The sequence below is a fragment of the Etheostoma spectabile genome, chromosome 20 (genome assembly GCF_008692095.1).
Source record: "Etheostoma spectabile isolate EspeVRDwgs_2016 chromosome 20, UIUC_Espe_1.0, whole genome shotgun sequence".
NCBI classification, from domain to species: Eukaryota; Metazoa; Chordata; class Actinopteri; order Perciformes; family Percidae; genus Etheostoma; species Etheostoma spectabile.
The window spans coordinates 27,217,813-27,238,135 of NC_045752.1; the positions used below are offsets into that span (position 1 = coordinate 27,217,813).

The following is a 20,323-nucleotide window of genomic DNA, read 5'->3' on the forward strand; positions in this document are numbered from 1 at the left end:
CTTGCTTTTCCCAAAGCGTTTTTCAGGATTGGGCTTTTATTTTGAAAGACGTCTTCACATTTAATTATTATAAAATCACGATCTCCGTTCACCCTGTTCACGATCACATTTTTAAATAACTTTTTATTTTTTTTGACTCCAGGAACAACACGAAGGTTTAGTGGAACTTTTACATCACATTAATCTCTTTTATACCATTTGTAGTAATAATAATAATAATAATAATAATAATTAAAGCTGCATGTTTTAATGGATGTAAACACGGTTAGGACGATGCTTAGTGAAGGAGGAAGTAGCCGTTATAGTGTTCTGTTGCATGCTGGGTAAAATCTGAGTTTTTTCAGAGTATGAAAACTGAATAAAAAAACTCTTAGCTGCACCGACTCTTTCTATGTCTGTCTGCCGAAAACACACACACACACACACACACACCACACACACACACCACACCACACACACACAACACACACACACACACACACACACACACACACACAGACACACACACACACAACAGACACACACAGCACACAGACACACACACACACACACAACACAGACACACACACAGACACACACAGACACACACACACACACACACAGCCAACACACCACAGAAAACACACACCACACACCACACACACACAAACACCACACACCACACAGACACACACACACAGACACAGACAACCACAACACACCACCACACACACACCACACACACACACACACACACACACACCCAACACACACACAACACACACACACACCCCCACACACACACACACACACACAACACCACACACAAACAACACCACACACACACACACACAGACACACACACACACCCACACACACACACACACACACACACACACACACACACAACACACACACACAGACACAACACCACACAGACACACACACACACCACACCACACACACACACACAGAACAACACACACAACACACACACAACACACACACACACACCACACACACAAACACACACAGACACACACACACACACACACACAGACCACACACACACACACACACACACCACACACACACAGACACACACACAACACACACACACACACACAGACACACACAGACACACACACACACACACCCACACACCAGAGACAGACACACACACACACAGACACACACACATACACACACACACACACACACACACACACACGCACACACAACACACACAGACAGACACACACACCACACACACCAGAACAGACACACACACACACACAGAGACAGAAACACACACACACGAGACCGACACACAAACACAGACACACACACACACACACACACACACACACACAGAAACACACACACACAGAGACAGACACACACACACACACGCAGACACACACACACACAACACACAACACAGAACAGACACACAAACACCAGAAACACACATACACAGAGACTGACTTTAGACAAACATTCAGTCAGTCAACAAATGATTCAGCGTCAGAATTGTTGAAAAAAAGGACAAAAACAGAAGAAAAAGTTAAAAACTTCGATCAAAAGCAGCAACAAAGAGCTGACAACGCGAGGGTTAATATTCAACTTCATTTTATACAATATGTAGGTCGGTTGTGAGGGAAACATTTCCAGAAAAAGATGCAACATAACAAAGTTTTATTCCAGTTTATATCACAACAATAGTTCACACACACACACACACACACACACACACACACCACACACACACACCACACACACACACACACACACTTTAAGGGTAATGATGTCTTATTTTTTCAACCTGGACCTGTCCTCCATGTTTTAGGAGGGGACCCGGGGTTAGGAGGGGACCCGGGGTTAGGAGGGGACCCGGGGGTTAGGAGAGGACCCGGGGGTTAGGAGAGGACCCGGGTGTTAGGAGGGGACCCGGGGTTAGGAGAGGACCCGGGGGTTAGGAGAGGACCCGGGGGTTAGGAGAGGACCCGGGGGTTAGGAGGGGACCCGGGGTTAGGAGAGGACCCGGGGGTTAGGAGAGGACCCGGGGTCAGGAGAGGACCCGGGGTCAGGAGGGGACCCGGGGTTAGGAGAGGACCCGGGGCTAGGAGGGCACCCGGGGTTTAGGAGAGGACTCGGGGGTCAGGAGGGGACCCGGGGTTAGGAGAGGACCCGGGGTTAGGAGAGGACTCGGGGTTGGGGGGACCGGGGGTTAGGAGGGGACCCGGGGTTAGGAGGGGACCCGGGGTTAGGAGAGGAATCGGGGGTTAGGAGGGGACCCGGGGGTTAGGAGGGGACCCGGGGGCTAGGAGGGGACCCAGGGTTAGGAGGGGACCCGGGGGTTAGGAGGGGACCCGGGAGTTAGGAGAGGACTCGGGGGTTAGGAGGGGACCCTGGGTTAGGAGAGTCCACAGAGCTTCTCGCTGATGTCCCAGAGTTTCCGCGCCACGGCGTCATCTCGAGCCCGGGCGCCCACCTCCTGCGCGGCGCAGCAGGAGAAGTACCGTCCGCTCAGGGGTTCGATTCCCTCCTGCAGGGCGCAGTGCAGGGTGGTCTGAGCACCGGCCTCCGGGTCCAGGAACAGCAGCCGGGCCACGGGCTCGATGAAGACCTTCTGCCACAGGCTGACGTGCCGGGACAGCTCGGTCCGGACCACACCTGCAGGAGCAGAGACTCACCTGGTTCAACAACGACTACATCAACAACGGCATCGCAGGTGAGCTCTGTTGGAGCTGGGAGCAGCGCAGAGCTATTAAGTACACATTAAGTACACATTAAGTACACATTAAGTACATGTTAAGTACACGTTAATTACACATTAAGTACACGTTAAGAACACATGAAACCCTGGTAATTATTGATTAACTCATTATAACCTATGTCAAGGCTTTTATAGACCATAGTCTTTTATGTGACTCACGTTAAGCCAATCCCTGTTTGCCTAACCATAACTGCCTAAACTGGTTCTATTACTTATCTGTAAGTGTTCGTAGGATATGTAGCTGTCTGTAGGTGTGTTGGGTGTCTGTAGGTGTGTTGGGTGTCTGTAGGTGTGTTGGGTGTCTGTAGATGTCTGTAGCTGTCTGTAGATGTCTGTAGGTGTGTTGGGTGTCGGTAGATGTCTGTAGCTGTCTGTAGCTGTCTGTAGGTGTCTGTAGCTGTCTGTAGCTGTCTGTAGATGTCTGTAGGTGTGCTGGGTGTCTGTAGCTGTCTGTAGATGTCTGTAGCTGTCTGTAGATGTCTGTAGGTGTGTTGGGTGTCTGTAGCTGTCTGTTGGTGTGTTGGGTGTCTGTAGCTGTCTGTAGCTGTCTGTAGGTGTGTTGGGTGTCTGTAGCTGTCTGTAGCTGTCTGTAGGTGTGCTGGGTGTCTGTAGCTGTCTCTAGCTGTCTGTAGCTGTCTGTAGCTGTCTGTAGCTGTCTGTGATGGTGGTGGGTCTGGGTGTCTGTAGCTGTCTGTAGCTGTCTGTAGCTGTCTGTAGATGTCTGTAGGTGTGTTGGGTGTCTGTAGCTGTCTGTAGGTGTCTGTAGGTGTCTGTAGGTTTCTGTAGGTGTGTTGGGTGTCTGTAGCTGTCTGTAGCTGTCTGTAGGTGTGTTGGGTGTCTGTAGCTGTCTGTAGCTGTCTGTAGCTGCCTGTAGTTGGTGTGTTGGGTGTCTGTAGGTGTCTGTAGCTGTCTGTAGGTGTCTGTAGGTGTGTTGGGTGTCTGTAGCTGTCTGTAGGTGTGCTGGGTGTCTGTAGCTGTCTGTAGCTGCCTGTTGATGTGTTGGGTGTCTGTAGCTGTCTGTAGATGTGTTGGGTGTCTGTAGCTGTCTGTAGATGTGTTGGGTGTCTGTAGCTGTCTGTAGATGTGTTGGGTGTCTGTAGCTGTCTATAGATGTCTGTAGGCGTGTTGGGTGTCTGTAGCTGTCTGTAGGTGTCTGTAGCTGTCTATAGATGTCTGTAGGCGTGTTGGGTGTCTGTAGCTGTCTGTAGGTGTCTGTAGCTGTCTGTAGCTGTCTGTAGCTGTCTGTAGGTGTGTTGGGTGTCTGTAGGTGTCTGTAGGTGTCTGTAGCTGTCTGTAGCTGTCTGTAGCTGTCTGTAGGTGTGTTGGGTGTCTGTAGGTGTCTGTAGCTGTCTGTAGCTGTCTGTAGTTGTGCGGGGTACCTGGGTGGACGCTGTAGCAGGTGACGTTGGAGCCCTGCAGCCTCTTGGCGAGCTGGTGGGTGAAGAGCACGTTGCACAGCTTGCTGCTGCAGTACGCCTGGAAGAACTGCCAGCTGTACCGGCCGGTGCCCAGGTGCCGGTTCACCGCCAGAGCCTGAACACAACAGACCTCATTAACCACTGATCACCTGAGACCACGTCACCGGTGCACCTGGGGACCGCGAGGCCTCGGGGGACAGAAGAAGAATGTGTCTGCAGGAGCGTCTTTACGTCCCTGAGCAAATAACAGGACAAAGGAAACCTGAAATACAAGAACCGGTTTACTGCTGAATCGAGTGCGTTTGAGTCAGAAAAAACAACTGTTTTGAGCTTTGATTGCAGCAAAGCTCGTCTACGGAAAGCCTGTTACTGCCTATCTAGCCCCAATGGATGGGAGTCTATGGAGCTAGACTCTAAATGAATGGGAGTCTATGGAGCTAGAGGGCTAAATGAATGGGAGTCTATGGAGCTAGACTCTAAATGAATGGGAGTCTATGGAGCTAGAGGGCTAAATGAATGGGAGTCTATGGAGCTAGACTCTAAATGAATGGGAGTCTATGGAGCTAGACTCTAAATGAATGGGAGTCTATGGAGCTGTAGTGTTAAATGAATGGGAGTCTATGGAGCTGTAGTGTTAAATGAATGGGAGTCTATGGAGCTAGACTCTAAATGAATGGGAGTCTATGGAGCTGTAGTGTTAAATGAATGGGAGTCTATGGAGCTAGACTCTAAATGAATGGGAGTCTATGGAGCTAGAGGCTAAATGAATGGGAGTCTACGGAGCTAGACTCTAAATGAATGGGAGTCTATGGAGCTAGACTCTAAATGAATGGGAGTCTACTGGAGATGGACAGGGCTGCTAAATGAATGGGAGTCTATGGAGCTGAGGTCTAAATGAATGGGAGTCTATGGAGCTAGCCTCTAAATGAATGGGAGTCTATGGAGCTGTAGTTAAATGAATGGGAGTCTATGGAGCTAAGGGTTAAATGAATGGGAGTCTATGGATCTGTAGGGTTTAAATGAGTAGGAGTCCTATGGAGCTAGAGGTGTTAAATGAATGGAGTCTATGGATCTGAGGGTTAAAATGAATGGGAGTCTATGGAGCTGTAGTGTTAAATGAATGGGAGTCTATGGAGCTAAGCTCTAAATGAATGGAAGTCTATGGAGCTGAGGTTAAATGAAGGAGTCTATGGAGCTAGAGGGTTAAATAAATGGGAGTCTATGGATCTGGAGGGTTAAATGAATAGGAGTCTATGGAGCTGTAGTGTTAAATGAATGGGAGTCTATGGAGCTAGCCTCTAAATGAATGGGAGTCTATGGAGCTGTAGTGTTAAATGAATGGGAGTCTATGGAGCTAGAGGGTTAAATAAATGGGAGTCTATGGATCTGGAGGGTTAAATGAATAGGAGTCTATGGAGCTAGAGGGTTAAATGAATGGAAGTCTATGGATCTGGAGGGTTAAATGAATAGGAGTCTATGGAGCTAGAGGGTTAAATAAATGGGAGTCTATGGATCTGGAGGGTTAAATGAATAGGAGTCTATGGATCTGGAGGGTTAAATGAATGGGAGTCTATGGAGCTAGACTCTAAATGAATGGGAGTCTATGGAGCTAGAGGGTTAAATGAATGGGAGTCTATGGAGCTAGACTCTAAATGAATGGGAGTCTATGGAGCTAGACTCTAAATGAATGGGAGTCTATGGAGCTAGAGGGTTAAATGAATGGGAGTCTATGGATCTGGAGGGTTAAATAAATGGGAGTCTATGGATCTGGAGGGTTAAATGAATGGGAGTCTATGGATCTGGAGGGTTAAATGAATGGGAGTCTATGGATCTGGAGGGTTAAATGAATGGGAGTCTATGGATCTGGAGGGTTAAATGAATGGGAGTCTATGGATCTGGAGGGTTAAATGAATGGGAGTCTATGGAGCGGGAAGAGTTCAACATGGATTATAGGTTGAAAGTTGAATGAACGAGTATTTACGTCCTTTCGATTTCTTACTTAAGTTGTTGTGTGTGTGATTGTGTCTCTCTCTCTGTCTGTCTGTGTGTGCGTGCATGTGTCTGTATGCTGTGTGTGTGTGTGTGTGTGTGTGCGTGTGTGTGTGTGTGTGTGTGTTTGTGTTTGTGGCTGTGTGTGTGTGTCAGTGATTCACCTCCAGGTCGATGTGTCCCCAGCGGTAAGCCATGGAGGACAGCGTGACGACTCGTCCTCCTCCGTCCTCCTTCAGCCGCTCCAGCAGCAGGTTTGTCAACAGGAAGTGACCCAGGTGGTTCACCCCGAACTGGACCCCGAAGCCGTCCTCGGTCCGCCCGTCAGCCACCAGACCTGCCAACACACACACAACACACACTTACACACACACACACACTACAACACCCACACACACACCACATATACACACACACACCACACACACACACACAACACACTATATACACACACACCACCAACCAAACCTCACATGTCTGCAATCAAAGTCTGAGTGTGTGTGTGTGTGTGTGTATGTGTGTGTGTATGTGTGTGTGTGTGGTATGTATATGTGTGTGTATGTATGTGTGTGCGTGTGTGTGTCTCTGTGTGTGTGTGTGTGTGTGTGTGTGTGTGTGTGTGTGTGTGTCTCTGGTGTGTGTGTGTGTGTGTGTGTGTCTCTGTGTGTGTGTGTGTGTGTCTCTGTGTGTGTGTGTGTGTGTGTGTGTGTGTGTGTGTCTCTGTGTGTGTGTGTGTGTGTGTGTGTGTGTGTGTCTCTGTGTGTGTGTGTGTGGTGTGTGTACCGGCGTTGTTGATGAGCAGATCCAACCTGGACTCAGTTTTTAGGAACGATTCTGCGAAGTGGCGGACCGACCTCAGACTGGCCAGGTCCAGCTGCATGTACCGCACGTCGCTACTTCCTGTTTCCTGGAGCGACATCATGACATCACACATGAAGACATGATGACATGAAGACATGAAGACATGAAGACATGATGACATGAAGACATGAAGACATGATGACATGAAGACATGATGACATGAAGACATGATGACATGATGACATGAAGACATGAAGACATGAAGACATGAAGACATGAAGACATCACACATGAAGACATCACACATGAAGACATGATGACATGATGACATGATGACATGAAGACATGAAGACATGATGACATGAAGACATGATGACATGATGACATGAAGACATGAAGACATGATGACATGATGACATGATGACATGAAGACATGATGACATGATGACATGAAGACATCACACATGAAGACATGATGACATGATGACATGATGACATGAAGACATGAAGACATAACATGAAGACATGATGACATGATGACATGAAGACATGAAGACAGACATGAGACATGATGACACACTGAAGACATGATGACATGATGACATGAAGACATGAAGACATGAGACATGATGACATGAGACATGAAGACATGATGACATGATGACATGATGACATAACATGAAGACATGAAGACATGATGACATGATGACATGAAGACATGAAGACATGAAGACATGAGACATGAGACATGAAGACATGAGACATGAGACATGAAGACATGATGACATGAAGACATGAAGACATGATGACCATGAAGACACATGAAGACATGATGACATGATGACATGAGACATGAAGACATGAGACATGAAGACATGATGACATGAAGACATGAAGACATGAGACATCACACATGAAGACATGAAGACATGATGACATGATGACATGAGACATGAAGACATGAAGACATGAAGACATGATGACATGAAGACATGAGACATGAAGACATGAAGACATGATGACATGAAGACATGAAGACATGATGACATGAAGACATGAGACATGATGACATGATGACATGAAGACATGAAGACATGAAGACATGAAGACATGATGACATGAAGACATGAAGACATGAAGACATGATGACATGAAGACATGAAGACATGAAGACATGAAGACATATGAAGACATGAAGACATGAAGACATGAAGACATGAAGACATGATGACATGAGACATGAGACATGAAGACATGAGACATGAAGACATGAAGACATTCACTTTAAACATTATCTTTTCTTTTCATGTGGGTGAATCTGATTGGTCAACTCTTTAGAACATGCTCTAATCAGCATGACACTGCGCGTGTGTGTGTGTTTGTGCGTGTGTGTGCGTGTTTTGTGCGTGTGCGTGTGTCTGTCTGTAAATTATAGAACGCGGTCTAGACCTTTCCAGTCTGGATCCTACCTGTTTGATATCTGCGATGGCGGTCTCGGCCTTGCTCCGGTTCCGGCAGGCCAGGATCACGCGGGCCCCCCTCCGGGCCAGGTGCAGCGCCGTGGCCTTCCCGATGCCGGTGTTCCCGCCTGCAGACGCAACGGGAGAAAGAACATGTCTATAAAAACTACAACTAAATATACTATAAATACTTTTAGCTACGATTACACCTTATTACTATGATTAACAATATCATTAATTTTTAATATTATTACCATATTACTATTATTACAGTACTTTTAGATAGTATTTCTACTGTATAGTCAGTACTTTTAGATAGTATTTCTACTGTATAGTCAGTACTTTTAGATACTATTACAACTGTATTCTCAGTACTTTTAGATACTATTTGACTGTATAGTCAGTAGTTTTAGATACTATTTGTACTGTATAGTCAGTAGTTTTAGATAGTATTTCTACTGTATAGTCAGTACTTTTAGATACTATTACAACTGTATAGTCAGTACTTTTAGATACTATTACAACTGTATCTCAGTACTTTTAGATACTATTTACAAATGTATAGTCAGTACTTTTAGATACTATTACAACTGTATATCAGTACTTTTGATAGTATTTCACTGTATTTCAGTACTTTTAGATGACTATTACAACTGTATTCAGTACTTTAACTACTTAAACGTATTTCGTAAATTTAGATATTTTACGTGAGTCAGTACTTTTAGATACTATTACAACTGTATTTTCAGTAATTTTAGATATTATTTCTACTGTGAAGTCAGTACTTTTAGATACTACTACAACTGTATAGTCAGTACTTTCAGCTACTTGCTTGCTACCATCGTTTTCTTTTCACAAAGTATTGAAAATGCCAAAAAAAGTAACAAACATTGATAAAAAGCTGGTTTTCATTCTGACGGGGGACCCCCCCCCCCCGAGGGTTAACGAGCTCTGACAGGCTCACCTGTGATGACGACGGTCTTGCCGGCCACCGCGGCGTTGCCCCTACACCTGGATCTCTTGAAGAGCGTCTGCGTGAGGAACAGGTACCCCCCGAGCACCACGGCGCCCAGCAGCAGCAGCTGGAACATGGCTGGTCCTCCTGGGAGCAGCTCTGCCGGGACCCACCTGGCACTGGGACCCACCTGGTGCTTGGACTCACCTGGCACTGGGACCCACCTGGTACTGGGACCCACCTGGTACTGGGACTCAACTGGCACTGGGATTCACCTGGTGCTGGGACTCAACTGGCAGTGGGACTCACCTGGCGCTGGGACTCACCTGTAGGGCCGGTTCCTGTCTGGGGCGGGGCGGTGTGTCACAGACCGGTTCAACTGGTTCTTTACTGTTCTCATTGTTCAGTTTGACTTTTCACACACTTCTTCACCCCAAACTCCCTGAACCAGGACTCCACTCTCTGTCAACCCTCAAGTTGTCCCCCTTCCTATATCAATGTATATATATATATATATATATATATATATATATATATATATATATAAAACATGTCTTATATTGTAGTTTCTTTAGAGTAGCCGCCCCCCTTTGCTGTTTTGATAGTGCTGTAAACCCTTGGTGTTCTCTCAATGAGCTCCATGAGGTAGTCCCTGGAATGGTTCCCCCCCCCAGGTGGCCTGGTCAGGGTTCATTAGTGGAGTTTCTTGCCTTATTAATGGAGTTGGGACCATCAGTTGATACACAGCCGACAGACTATTGGACGACTGGTAGAATTCATATTTTGGCAAGAACCAATCAGCTAATAAAAATTACAAAAACTTTGAATGTGTCCCCAAGTGGAGTCGCAAAAACCATCAAGCACTACAACGAAACTGGCTCACATGAGGACCCCCCAGGAAAGGAAGACACATGAGGCCCCCCCCTCCCCCAGGAAAGGAAGACCTAGAGTCCCCCCCCCCCCAAGGAAAGGAAGACCCAGAGTCCCTGCTTAGGATCAGTTCCTCTGAGTCCCAGCTTCAGGTCCACTAGCAGCTAGGAAACCACGGCTAAGGAGAGGAAACAAGCCTAGGAAACCACGGCTAAGGAGAGGAAACAAGCCTAGGAAACCACGGCTAAGGAGAGGAAACAAGCCTAGGAAACCACGGCTAAGGAGAGGAAACAAGCCTAGGAAACCATGGCTAAGGAGAGGAAACAAGCCTAGGAAACCACGGCTAAGGAGAGGAAACAAGCCTAGGAAACCACTGCTAAGGAGAGGAAACAAGCCTAGGAAACCACTGCTAAGGAGAGGAAACAAACCTAAGAAACCACGGCTAAGGAGAGGAAACAAGCCTAGGAAACCATGGCTAAGGAGAGGAAACAAGCCTAGGAAACCACGGCTAAGGAGAGGAAACAAGCCTAGGAAACCACTGCTAAGGAGAGGAAACAAGCCTAGGAAACCATGGCTAAGGAGAGGAAACAAGCCTAGGAAACCACTGCTAAGGAGAGGAAACAAGGCTAGGAAACCACTGCTAAGGAGAGGAAACAAACCTAGGAAACCACTGCTAAGGAGAGGAAACAAACCTAGGAAACCACTGCTAAGGAGAGGAAACAAACCTAGGAAACCACGGCTAAGGAGAGGAAACAAACCTAGGAAACCACGGCTAAGGAGAGGAAACAAACCTAGGAAACCACTGCTAAGGAGAGGAAACAAACCTAGGAAACCACTGCTAAGGAGAGGAAACAAACCTAGGAAACCACGGCTAAGGAGAGGAAACAAACCTAGGAAACCACGGCTAAGGAGAGGAAACAAACCTAGGAAACCACGGCTAAGGAGAGGAAACAAGCAGAAGAGATCTGTTTGGACCGGAAACACCAAGGAATGGACATTAGACCAGTGAGATCTGGGCTCTGGTCTGATGAGTCCAGGTTTGAGATCTTTGGTTCCAACCGACGGGTCTTTGTGACGGAGAGAAGGTGACGGATGGATTCTACATCCTGGTTCCCCCCGTGAAGCATGGAGGAGGGGGGGTGATGGTGTTTGTGGGGGAGGGGGGGGGGCTTTGCTGGTGACACTGTTGGGGTTTTATTCCAAATTGAAGTCCTCCTGAACCAGCAGGGCTACCACACCATCCTGCAGGGCCATCCCATCCGGTCTGCGTTTAGTTGGACCATCATTTATTTACTCAACAGGACCATGACCCCAAACACCCCCCCAGGCTGTGTAGGGGCTGTTGGACCCAGAAGGAGAGTGAAGGAGTGCTGCACCTCCACAGTCCCCGGACCTGAACCAAGTCCAGATGGTCTGGGGAAAGCTGGACCGCAGAGTGAAGGCAAAGGGCCGACAGGTGCAAAGCATTCTGGGAACTCCTTCAAGACTGTTGGGAAACCATCTCATTTCAACCATTTATATTAGTTATACATACATATATATATATAATATATATATATATATATATATATATATATATAATATATATTTGTGTGTATATATAAATGTATTGTTGGGCCCTTTAGTTGAAAGAAACCCAAATTTGAGGGTTTGACCCGAGGACACAGGTTTTTTTGAACAAATTTGATAATGTGAAGATGCCCAACTTTTATTTTTATTGTCACAATCATCTTTTTTTTTTTTGAATGGCATGGTAATCAAAACAAGAAAAACATTTGTTCCTTAGTTTTCAATCTGTAGTCTGATTACATGATTTATTAATAATGTTTAACATTTAAGATGCATGCAGATGTTCAAAAATCAGAGTTCAAGCAAAGAAATATCATTATTGAAAAGTAAAGAACGAAGGGAAGGAATGAAGAGAAGGAATGAAGAGAAGGAAGAAGTTCACATCGAAGTTTTCCTATTTCATCATAAATGACTCAAACTGATTAATAGATTAATTAACAATATACGTGGTTGGACATTCATTTAATAGTTGATGACTAATCTGATAATCTGTGCATCTCTAGATGATGTCATGATGACATCATGATGACATCATCCTGGTTCAGGCCAGGCCTCTGGGTGATGTCAATGATGACGTCATGATGACATCATCCTGGTTCAGGCCAGGCCTCTGGAGGTGATGTAATGATGACGTCATGATGACATCATCCTGGTTCAGGCCAGGCCTCTAGGTGATGTCATGATGACGTCATGATGACATCATCCTGGTTCAGGCCAGGCCTCAGTGATGTCATGATGACGTCATGATGACATCATCCTGGTTCAGGCCAGGCCTCCAGATGATGTCATGATGACGTCATGATGACATCATCCTGGTTCAGGCCAGGCCACAGAAGCGCTCGCTGAGCTCCCACAGCTTGGCGGCGGCGGCGTCGTCCGTGGCCTTCGGCTCAATGTTGAGTTGGGGCGCGCAGCAGCTGAAGAAGCGGCCGCTGGCGTGCTCGATGCCTTGCTCCAGAGCGCAGTGCAGCGTGGTCTGGGCGCCGGACTCGGGGTCCACGAAGAACAGGAACACGATGGGTTTGGTCAGGAGGCTCCACCAGAAACCGGCGTAGCGGCCGATCTCCGTCTGGATGGTGCCTGGACAAATAAAATCACAACGTTGATGTCTACGTTGGCACGCACACATGCACACACACACATACACACACACACACACACACACACACACACAACACACACACACATACATACACACAGACAGACACACAAACACACACACTTACACACACACCACACACACACACAACACACACACACACACACACACACACAGACAGACAGACAGACAGACAGACACACACACACACACGCTCTCTCACACACACACACACACCACACACACACACACACACACACACACACAACACACACGCTCTCTCACACACACCACACAACACACACACACAAAACCACACACACACACACACACTCTCTCACCCACCCACACCCACACACACATCCAGCCCCCCCCCGACCTGGGTGGAGGCAGTAGCAGGTCGTGTCGGAGCCCTGCAGCCTCTTGGCGAGCTCGTGGGTGAAGAGGACGTTGCACAGCTTGCTGCTGCAGTACTTGTGGAAGAGCTGGAGGTCGCTGTCCCCCAGGGACACGTCCCTGTGTGTCCTCAGACACGTGAAGTCCACCGTCCCCATCTTGTAGGCTTTGGACGACACGGTAACCACGCGGCTCCGCCCGCTGGCCTTCAGCCGCTCCAGCAGCAGCACCGTCAGCAGGAAGTGGCCCAGGTGGTTCACCCCGAAGATCATCCCGAAGCCGTCCTCCGTCTTCCCGCCGTTCATCAGACCTGGGACACCAAGACTGCAGTTACCCTGCTAGGCTGCAGCTCTTTATTAGTATTCAGAACTCAGCACTCGGCGCACTATTACTGTCACTACTATTGGCGGTTGTATTATTGCCCATACTTATTATTTGTCTTCATGTTCATCAACACGCACACACACAATACATCGAATACATCGTGTGTAATGATCGGGAATGGTGTGCTATGACAGTTGCAAAAAAACTGAAAAGTTTCTCATTGACTTTAATGGGAATCGCTCCAAACCCCCCCTCTTTGGGACCGTGCTGTGTCGCCATACTTTAACGTAGAAACATGATTAAAAGTTTAAACCGAAGACAAGACTTTGGTGTTTATTGGGCTGAATGGGCGTTCAGATATCAAGTACGGTTTCTCCAGAATCACAGTTTACGTATCATCCCCTTTTCAGGCCGTCTCAGATTTTCCAGTGTGTGTGTATGTGGTGGATGGTGAGATTTAGAGAGGAGCATATAGAGGGGGGGGCTGGGGTACAAATCTCTGAAGGTTTTTCAAACAAACGTCTCTCTCTCCTCCAGTTTTCACTCTTCAGACTTCATTATTGGTCAATATGTAGGAAATCTTGTAACTGTGGAGTCTATCAGACTTAAATGTTTGGCTCTATTCGCACCAACTACAGATAGAAACTATAAAAAGAAATATCTGGATGCTTCACTGTGGAAATCACAATAGCAACAAGGAGAAGAGTTGTTATTGGTCAGCTAACACAATGTCATGATGGACTAACTGACCAACTGACTGACTCCTAACTGACTTCCGGCCACAGACAGACTGGGAGAGGAGGAGGAGGAGAAGAAGGAAGGAGAAGAAGAGTTATCTGTCAGCTAACATGATGTCACGCTGGACCACACCCACCAGACTCCATGTAAATAAACAGTCATTTTAACATCGTAAAACACACTTCCTTCAGAATCGAGAGAAACCAAATAAAACTATGAAAAGCTGTTTTTGGTCTTCTCTACACTTTTCCAACCATCCCAACTCTAGTGTTGGTGGAAATAAACACATATGTTAACGATTTACATGTGAAAATATGTTGGCTCTATACTCACTAAAAGGGCTGTTTTTTACATAGAGTCTGGTTGACTCAGCACTAGCTACGTCATAGCTGTTTCTGGAAAACAGAAAGATCTTAAGTCGGTTTTAAAACGTTATACATCTGTGTTTATCTGTTTCACTTCCTATTTTGTATTAAGTTTTAATGCTATTCGGATGAGCCCCAATAGCAGGCACACTGAAACTTCTGCGGCATTTTCTAGTTATTCTTCTTATTGTTTTGGTTGTTACCGGCGTTGTTGATGAGCAGGTCGAGCCGGGACTCGGAGCGGAGGAACTCTTCAGCGAAGGAGCGGACGGACGCCAGACTGGAGAGGTCCAGATGCATGAAGACCACCTGACTGTTCCCCGTCTCCTGAACGCACCACACACACACACACACAGGTTAGAAAACACAGCTGCATATGTGTGTGTGTGTGCGTATGTGTGTGTCTCTATGTATGTGTGTCTGTGTGTGTCCCTGTGTGTCTCTATGTGTGTGTGTGTATCTCTCTGTGTGTGTGTGTGTGTGTGTGTGTGTGTCTCTCTGAGTGTGTGTGTGTGTGTGTGTGCGTGTGTGTCTTTATGTGTGTGTGTGTGTGTGTGTCTCTATGTGTGTGTGTCTCAGACCTCTACAGGACTGTTCCGTCTCTACCTGGATGATTTCCTGGGCGGCGGCCTCGGCTCTCCGTCTGTCCCTGCAGGCTAGGATCACCCTCGCCCCCCTCCTCGCCAAGTCCATCGCCGTGGTCTTACCGATGCCGGTGTTAGCTCCTGGGGACGGAGGGAGGACAGTTACAGGGAGGACAGAGTGTCAGAGAGGACAGAGTGTCCGTCTATGGTTGTGTTAGACAGGACTAGTAGATGTGTCTTGATGAGATTCAGAGACGTCCCTCTCCAGAAAAACGCCTCCATAGGTCGTTAGTTCCAGCATCATATGACCTACATGTATGTTCCTAGTGGCGCCCTCTGGTGGCCGCGGGGGGGTTCTGACTGGAGCAGCGCAGGAAATAAGGGGGGGGGTTGTTGTACAAGTATATTATCTCTCTATAACGGTGACAATGGTGTTATGATTCAGATGGACTCCCAGAAAAGGCGGTGCTCACCCGACTGGCCAATAGGAACGTATAAAATAGAATAAGACCCAAAATTAATGAAAGTAGAGATTTGTACTTGGCAAAGAGCGTTGGAATCAATCATGTTATTTTGGGGGATTAAAAAGAACATTGATATAGGACAACATGAGGACAACATGAAGACAACATGAAGACAACATGAGGACAACATGAGGACAACATGAAGACAACATGAGGACAACATGAGGGCAACATGAGGACAACATGAGGACAACATGAAGACACCATAAGGACAACATGAGGACAACATGTGGACAACATGAGGACAACATGTGGACAACATGAGGACACCATAAGGACAACATGAGGACAACATGAGGACAACATGTGGACAACATGAGGACACCATGAGGACACCATAAGGACAACATGAGGTCAACATGAGGACAACATGAGGGTTACATGAGGACAACACAAGGACAACACGAGGACAACACGAAGACAACATGAGGACAACACAAGGACAACATGAGGGCCACATGAGGGTAACATGAGGACAACACAAGGACAACACGAGGACAACACAAAGACAACATGAAGACAACATGGGGACAACATGAAGACAACATACAGACAACATGAAGACAACATGGGGACAACATGAAGACAACATATAGACAACATGAAGACAACATGAAGACAACATGAGGGCAACACAGGAACAACACGAGGGTTAAAAGGTTTTCATAAGCTCTAACTCTAAGCCCTTTCAGAATAAGTGTCCTGACTGAGTTTCTGTCCATGTAGAACCACGTCTGTCCCCATATGAAACCAGTTCAGATGTTTTGTTCCTGGTTCTAATCCTTCTGTCCTGGGAGCGTGACGGTTGCTCGGCAGCAGGACAACTCACCGGTGACGACGGCCGTTTTTCCGTGTAACTTCGCCGTACTTTTACATCTGGGCAGCTTGAGGAAAGTCATGTGGAGAAGAAAATAAGCTCCGAGGAGCAGAGCAGCGAACAGCAGCAGCTCCAGCATCATCCTGCAGACACACACTCACACACACACACACACACACTCACACACTCACACTCACACACTCACATCACACACTCAGGGAAGGAAGAATGTGCTGTCTGTGTGCATGTATTTGGACTGTTGCTGTGTGTCTCTGTGTGTGTGTGCACATATATGTGTGGACTCTAGCTGTGTGTGTCTGTCTCTGTGAGTGAGCGCATGTGTGTGGGCTTTAGCTATGTGTGTGTGTGTGTGCGTGTGGACTCTAGCTGAGTGTGTGTGTGTGTGTGTGTGTGTGTGTGTGTGTGTGTGTGTGTGTGTGTGTGGACTCCAGCTTATGCAACAGTTTATCAGCAGCTCCACACCCTTTTCCCTCTCTGGCCTCTTTCTTCACTCAACGGTTTCTGCGATCAGGTTTCCTTCCGTTCTGGCACCAAACTCCTCCTCCTGCTCCTCCTGCTCCTCCTGCTCCTCCTGCTCCTCCTCTTCCTCTTCCTCTCCACCCGTTATCAGACCTGAAGACAGCAGCACAGACGGTTATTTATGTGTTGAAATCTTTTTTTAAATGTTCTGTTTAGACATAAATATGAGGCGTTTATCTACCACTGGACAGAACCTGTAGATACGTGTTCAACACAACAGGGTGTGTGTGTTTCTGAGTGTGTGTGTGTGTGTGTGTGTGTGTCGGTCTGTCTGTCCCATTGGGAATCTTGTTTAGTTCCCTTTTAAATGGTGTCCCATTAATCTGCACTGGAGCCTCAACCCCTGGAGGCCCGTTGCACTCAGAGAGGAGTCCAGATTCGGCCGATAGCAGGTGGATCATCAGGGTAAAATGTGGAGAAGAGGCGGAGACCGCCATGCTGCTGGTGTCTGCACCAGTAGAGCAACGCCAGTTGGTGGAGGCAGTGTGGTGGTGGGGGGGGGGGGCAGCACCGCCCTCCCTGGAGAAACCAGACATCTTGTTATCATTGGCGGTGTAAAACCCAGAATTAACCTTATCAACAGTATTTTGTTTGATTTACAGACAACTCATAATTTAGCTGCATTCTGTTTTTGCATCGAAGCATGTAGCTCTATTATAAATTATGCAGTTCTTCATCCTGCCAGTAGGGGGCTACCTGCGTAGTGGTTTGTGGTTCAAACTTACTGGAATACGTTGTAAGAAGACAATCAATCAATCAACATTTATTTATATAGCACTTTACAGCACCAGCAGGTGTCCAAAGTGCTTTCCATCATCAAGAAAACAAACGCAACATTCACGTGAAAGAAAAACAGACAAAGCATAAAAAACAGTACGACAGATGAAGTAACCTATAATCATCAGAAGAAGAGTTGTTGCACCACTACCGTGTATTAGAAGCCATTCTAAATAAATAAGTTTTAAGTTTTGATTTAAAATGAGCAACATCCGTTATAGTGCGAATGTCGGGGGGGGGGGGGAGGGGGCTTGTTCCATAGTTTTGGGCCAGCAACAGCGAAAGCCCGATTGCCCCCCCCCTCTGCTTGTACCTCGACCTCGGGACTTCTAGAGTCCGTAGATCGGAAGACCGCAACAACCGAATTTGTGCAGGTCTGGCAGAGGAGTCGAGGCCGTGAAGTAGGAAAGAAACACGTGTGTGCGTCCGCGGTGGTGAACTCTTGAACTCGCTGTGTGACAGATCCTACTGTGAAGAGATAAAACTGAACTTTTATACTATCAGCGTCTCGGCCTGACACACCTCACTGCAGCTGAGTCTCATCCACCTGTCAATCAAGTTATCCAAAGTTCGGTGAAAGACCTCCTGAGAGTAAATGTGGTGAAAGTGCGTTTCCATCCAACGGCTTTTACAGCCAATGAGAACCTGCGGTGATGACGTCACATGACGCCGTTTTAGGGTCAGACTGGGGTATCGGATTGGTGGCAGACATTTTAAAGGTCTTCTTCTTGGTTTTGTGGCGGGTTGCAACCATAAAATGACCTAAAAATAAAATTAAAAACCATCATAAATTCAGCAAATAAGGTTTCCATCAGCGGTTATCAGATAAGAAGAAAATCACCAAGATAAACTCTGATGAGACCTTTTCCTTTGAGTCGATATTTTAACGTTTCCAGAAGGAAGTTTTCATTTAATATCTCAAAATTTGGATAAACGCTGTGGATGAAAAAAAAGAGTTAGAGAGAGTTCAAAAATGTGGTAACCACATGCCCACGTGGGGGACCAATGTTTTCCCCCAAGGAAACGGTCGGTTTTGTTGTTGGGAAAAATCCTTTCAAAAAACTGACAACTGAACCCATGATGTATTAAACAGCGTTTATTCTTTGTCAACAGAGAAATGTTTTTTCGAGCAGTTACCCCGTGGGGGAACTGTGGGATTGTCTAGTACAGGGGCCCCAAAAGGGCATTAAACAATATTTTTTTCGGGGGGTTTTTTGGGTTTTCCCCTTGTGGGGCCTGATGGCAGCATACTTTTGCGGGAACTCTTTTGCCTTTCCCTCTTTCTTCTTAATTTTATTTATCTTACCCACAGACAGTGGGGCCTCCCCCCTTTATTTTGGAGTCCTGTTCTTGATTTACAGTGTCCTAACTCAGTGCCCTTGGCCTCCCCATTCCCCCTCCCGTGTCACTGTGCATATTGACAAGTACCCCGTTGTTTTTCTCCCCCTGTGTAACCCAGCTGCAAAGCATAATGATAATAGTCACACATACCACACTCTTATTTAGTTTTTGGGTTTATTCGTATATACTTTAAGCCAGGGTTTTTTTCGGGGCCTTTTCCCGAGTGCCCGTCATCACCCCCAGTCATTGTATTATTTTTCCCCCAAAAATTCCCCCCTTTTGCACCACTAGGTGCGAAAACCCCTTACTAATGCGTGCCTCAACGCCCCCGTCCCCTTTGGAATGGTGGGAATGGCGCATCCAGGGAATAGGGGGCGGCGCTTTTTTTTTGGAAAGGCGTGGGGAGCCCGGGTTTGGCGCAGGCAGGGCACACAGCAAACCCCAGGGAAAAATAGAATAGCGGGGGGAAAACAGAATAGATGTCAAAAAGCAGGAAAGATTTTCCCCTTGCCCAAAAAAAGGTTGTCATCACCCTCCAAGGATTTTACACCTGAGGCGTTTATCTCCTGGGAAAGGGCTCGAAGTTGGTTTTAAAGCCCTGGTACCCTTTCCCCTCCGGGGCAGGTTTTTAGGGAGACCCCTTTTCAGCACTCTTCCCAACATGGAACGATCCCCCTTTTTCAGCCAACAGAGTCCAGGCCATCCTATTCTGGAGCGCCATAGGGGGCGTTTGGGGGTCTGTGGCAGGCCTTCGAGGATCCCTAGTTTCATGCCAAAACGGTAAAACATTATAATGCACAAAATTTATTCTATCTACATTTTTTTTGGGGTGATGGGGGAAAATGGCGAAAGCAGTGGGTTTTTCTCAAACCTGCGGTATTTGATCTGCCAATTTTTTATTCATTGGGGAAACCCCCAGGAATCCTATGCTGTCTTAGGTTGGGGTTCCCCCCCAGGATCAAAAGCGGGCCTTGCATACTACGGGCCTGCGCCCCTTC

General features: G+C 46.9%; 2 protein-coding genes across 2 annotated transcripts; both read right to left on the reverse strand.

The window, feature by feature from the left end:
• Positions 1-1,650: 1,650 nt before the first annotated feature.
• LOC116670467 (dehydrogenase/reductase SDR family member 13) lies at positions 1,651-9,707 on the reverse strand. The gene is made up of 6 exons (XM_032501014.1): positions 9,391-9,707; positions 8,436-8,554; positions 6,949-7,072; positions 6,330-6,502; positions 4,138-4,291; positions 1,651-2,655 (listed from the first exon to the last, which is right to left on the reverse strand). The coding sequence occupies exons 1-6, from the start codon at positions 9,515-9,517 to the stop codon at positions 2,396-2,398; spliced, it is 957 nt and encodes a 318-aa protein (XP_032356905.1). The 5' UTR covers positions 9,518-9,707; the 3' UTR covers positions 1,651-2,395.
• Positions 9,708-11,979: 2,272 nt separating this feature from the next.
• Positions 11,980-16,845, reverse strand: LOC116670466 (dehydrogenase/reductase SDR family member 13; the record flags this gene model as incomplete). The annotated part of the gene is given in 5 exon segments (XM_032501013.1): positions 11,980-12,900; positions 13,299-13,625; positions 14,946-15,069; positions 15,349-15,467; positions 16,680-16,845. Coding segments are annotated over 5 exon segments (963 nt in total). The 3' UTR covers positions 11,980-12,637.
• Between the last annotated feature and the right edge of the window lie 3,478 nt (positions 16,846-20,323).

Coding starts and splice junctions, on each gene's coding strand:
- LOC116670467 (XM_032501014.1), bottom strand. CDS start 9,517: ATGTTCCAGCTGCTGCTGCTGGGCGCCGTGGTGCTCGGGGGGTACCTG. Junction 6,503..6,948: donor TCTGCTCATCAACAACGCCG/GTACACACACCA, acceptor GTGTGTTGGCAG/GTCTGGTGGCTGACGGGCGG. Junction 4,292..6,329: donor GGGGACACATCGACCTGGAG/GTGAATCACTGA, acceptor TGTTGTGTTCAG/GCTCTGGCGGTGAACCGGCA.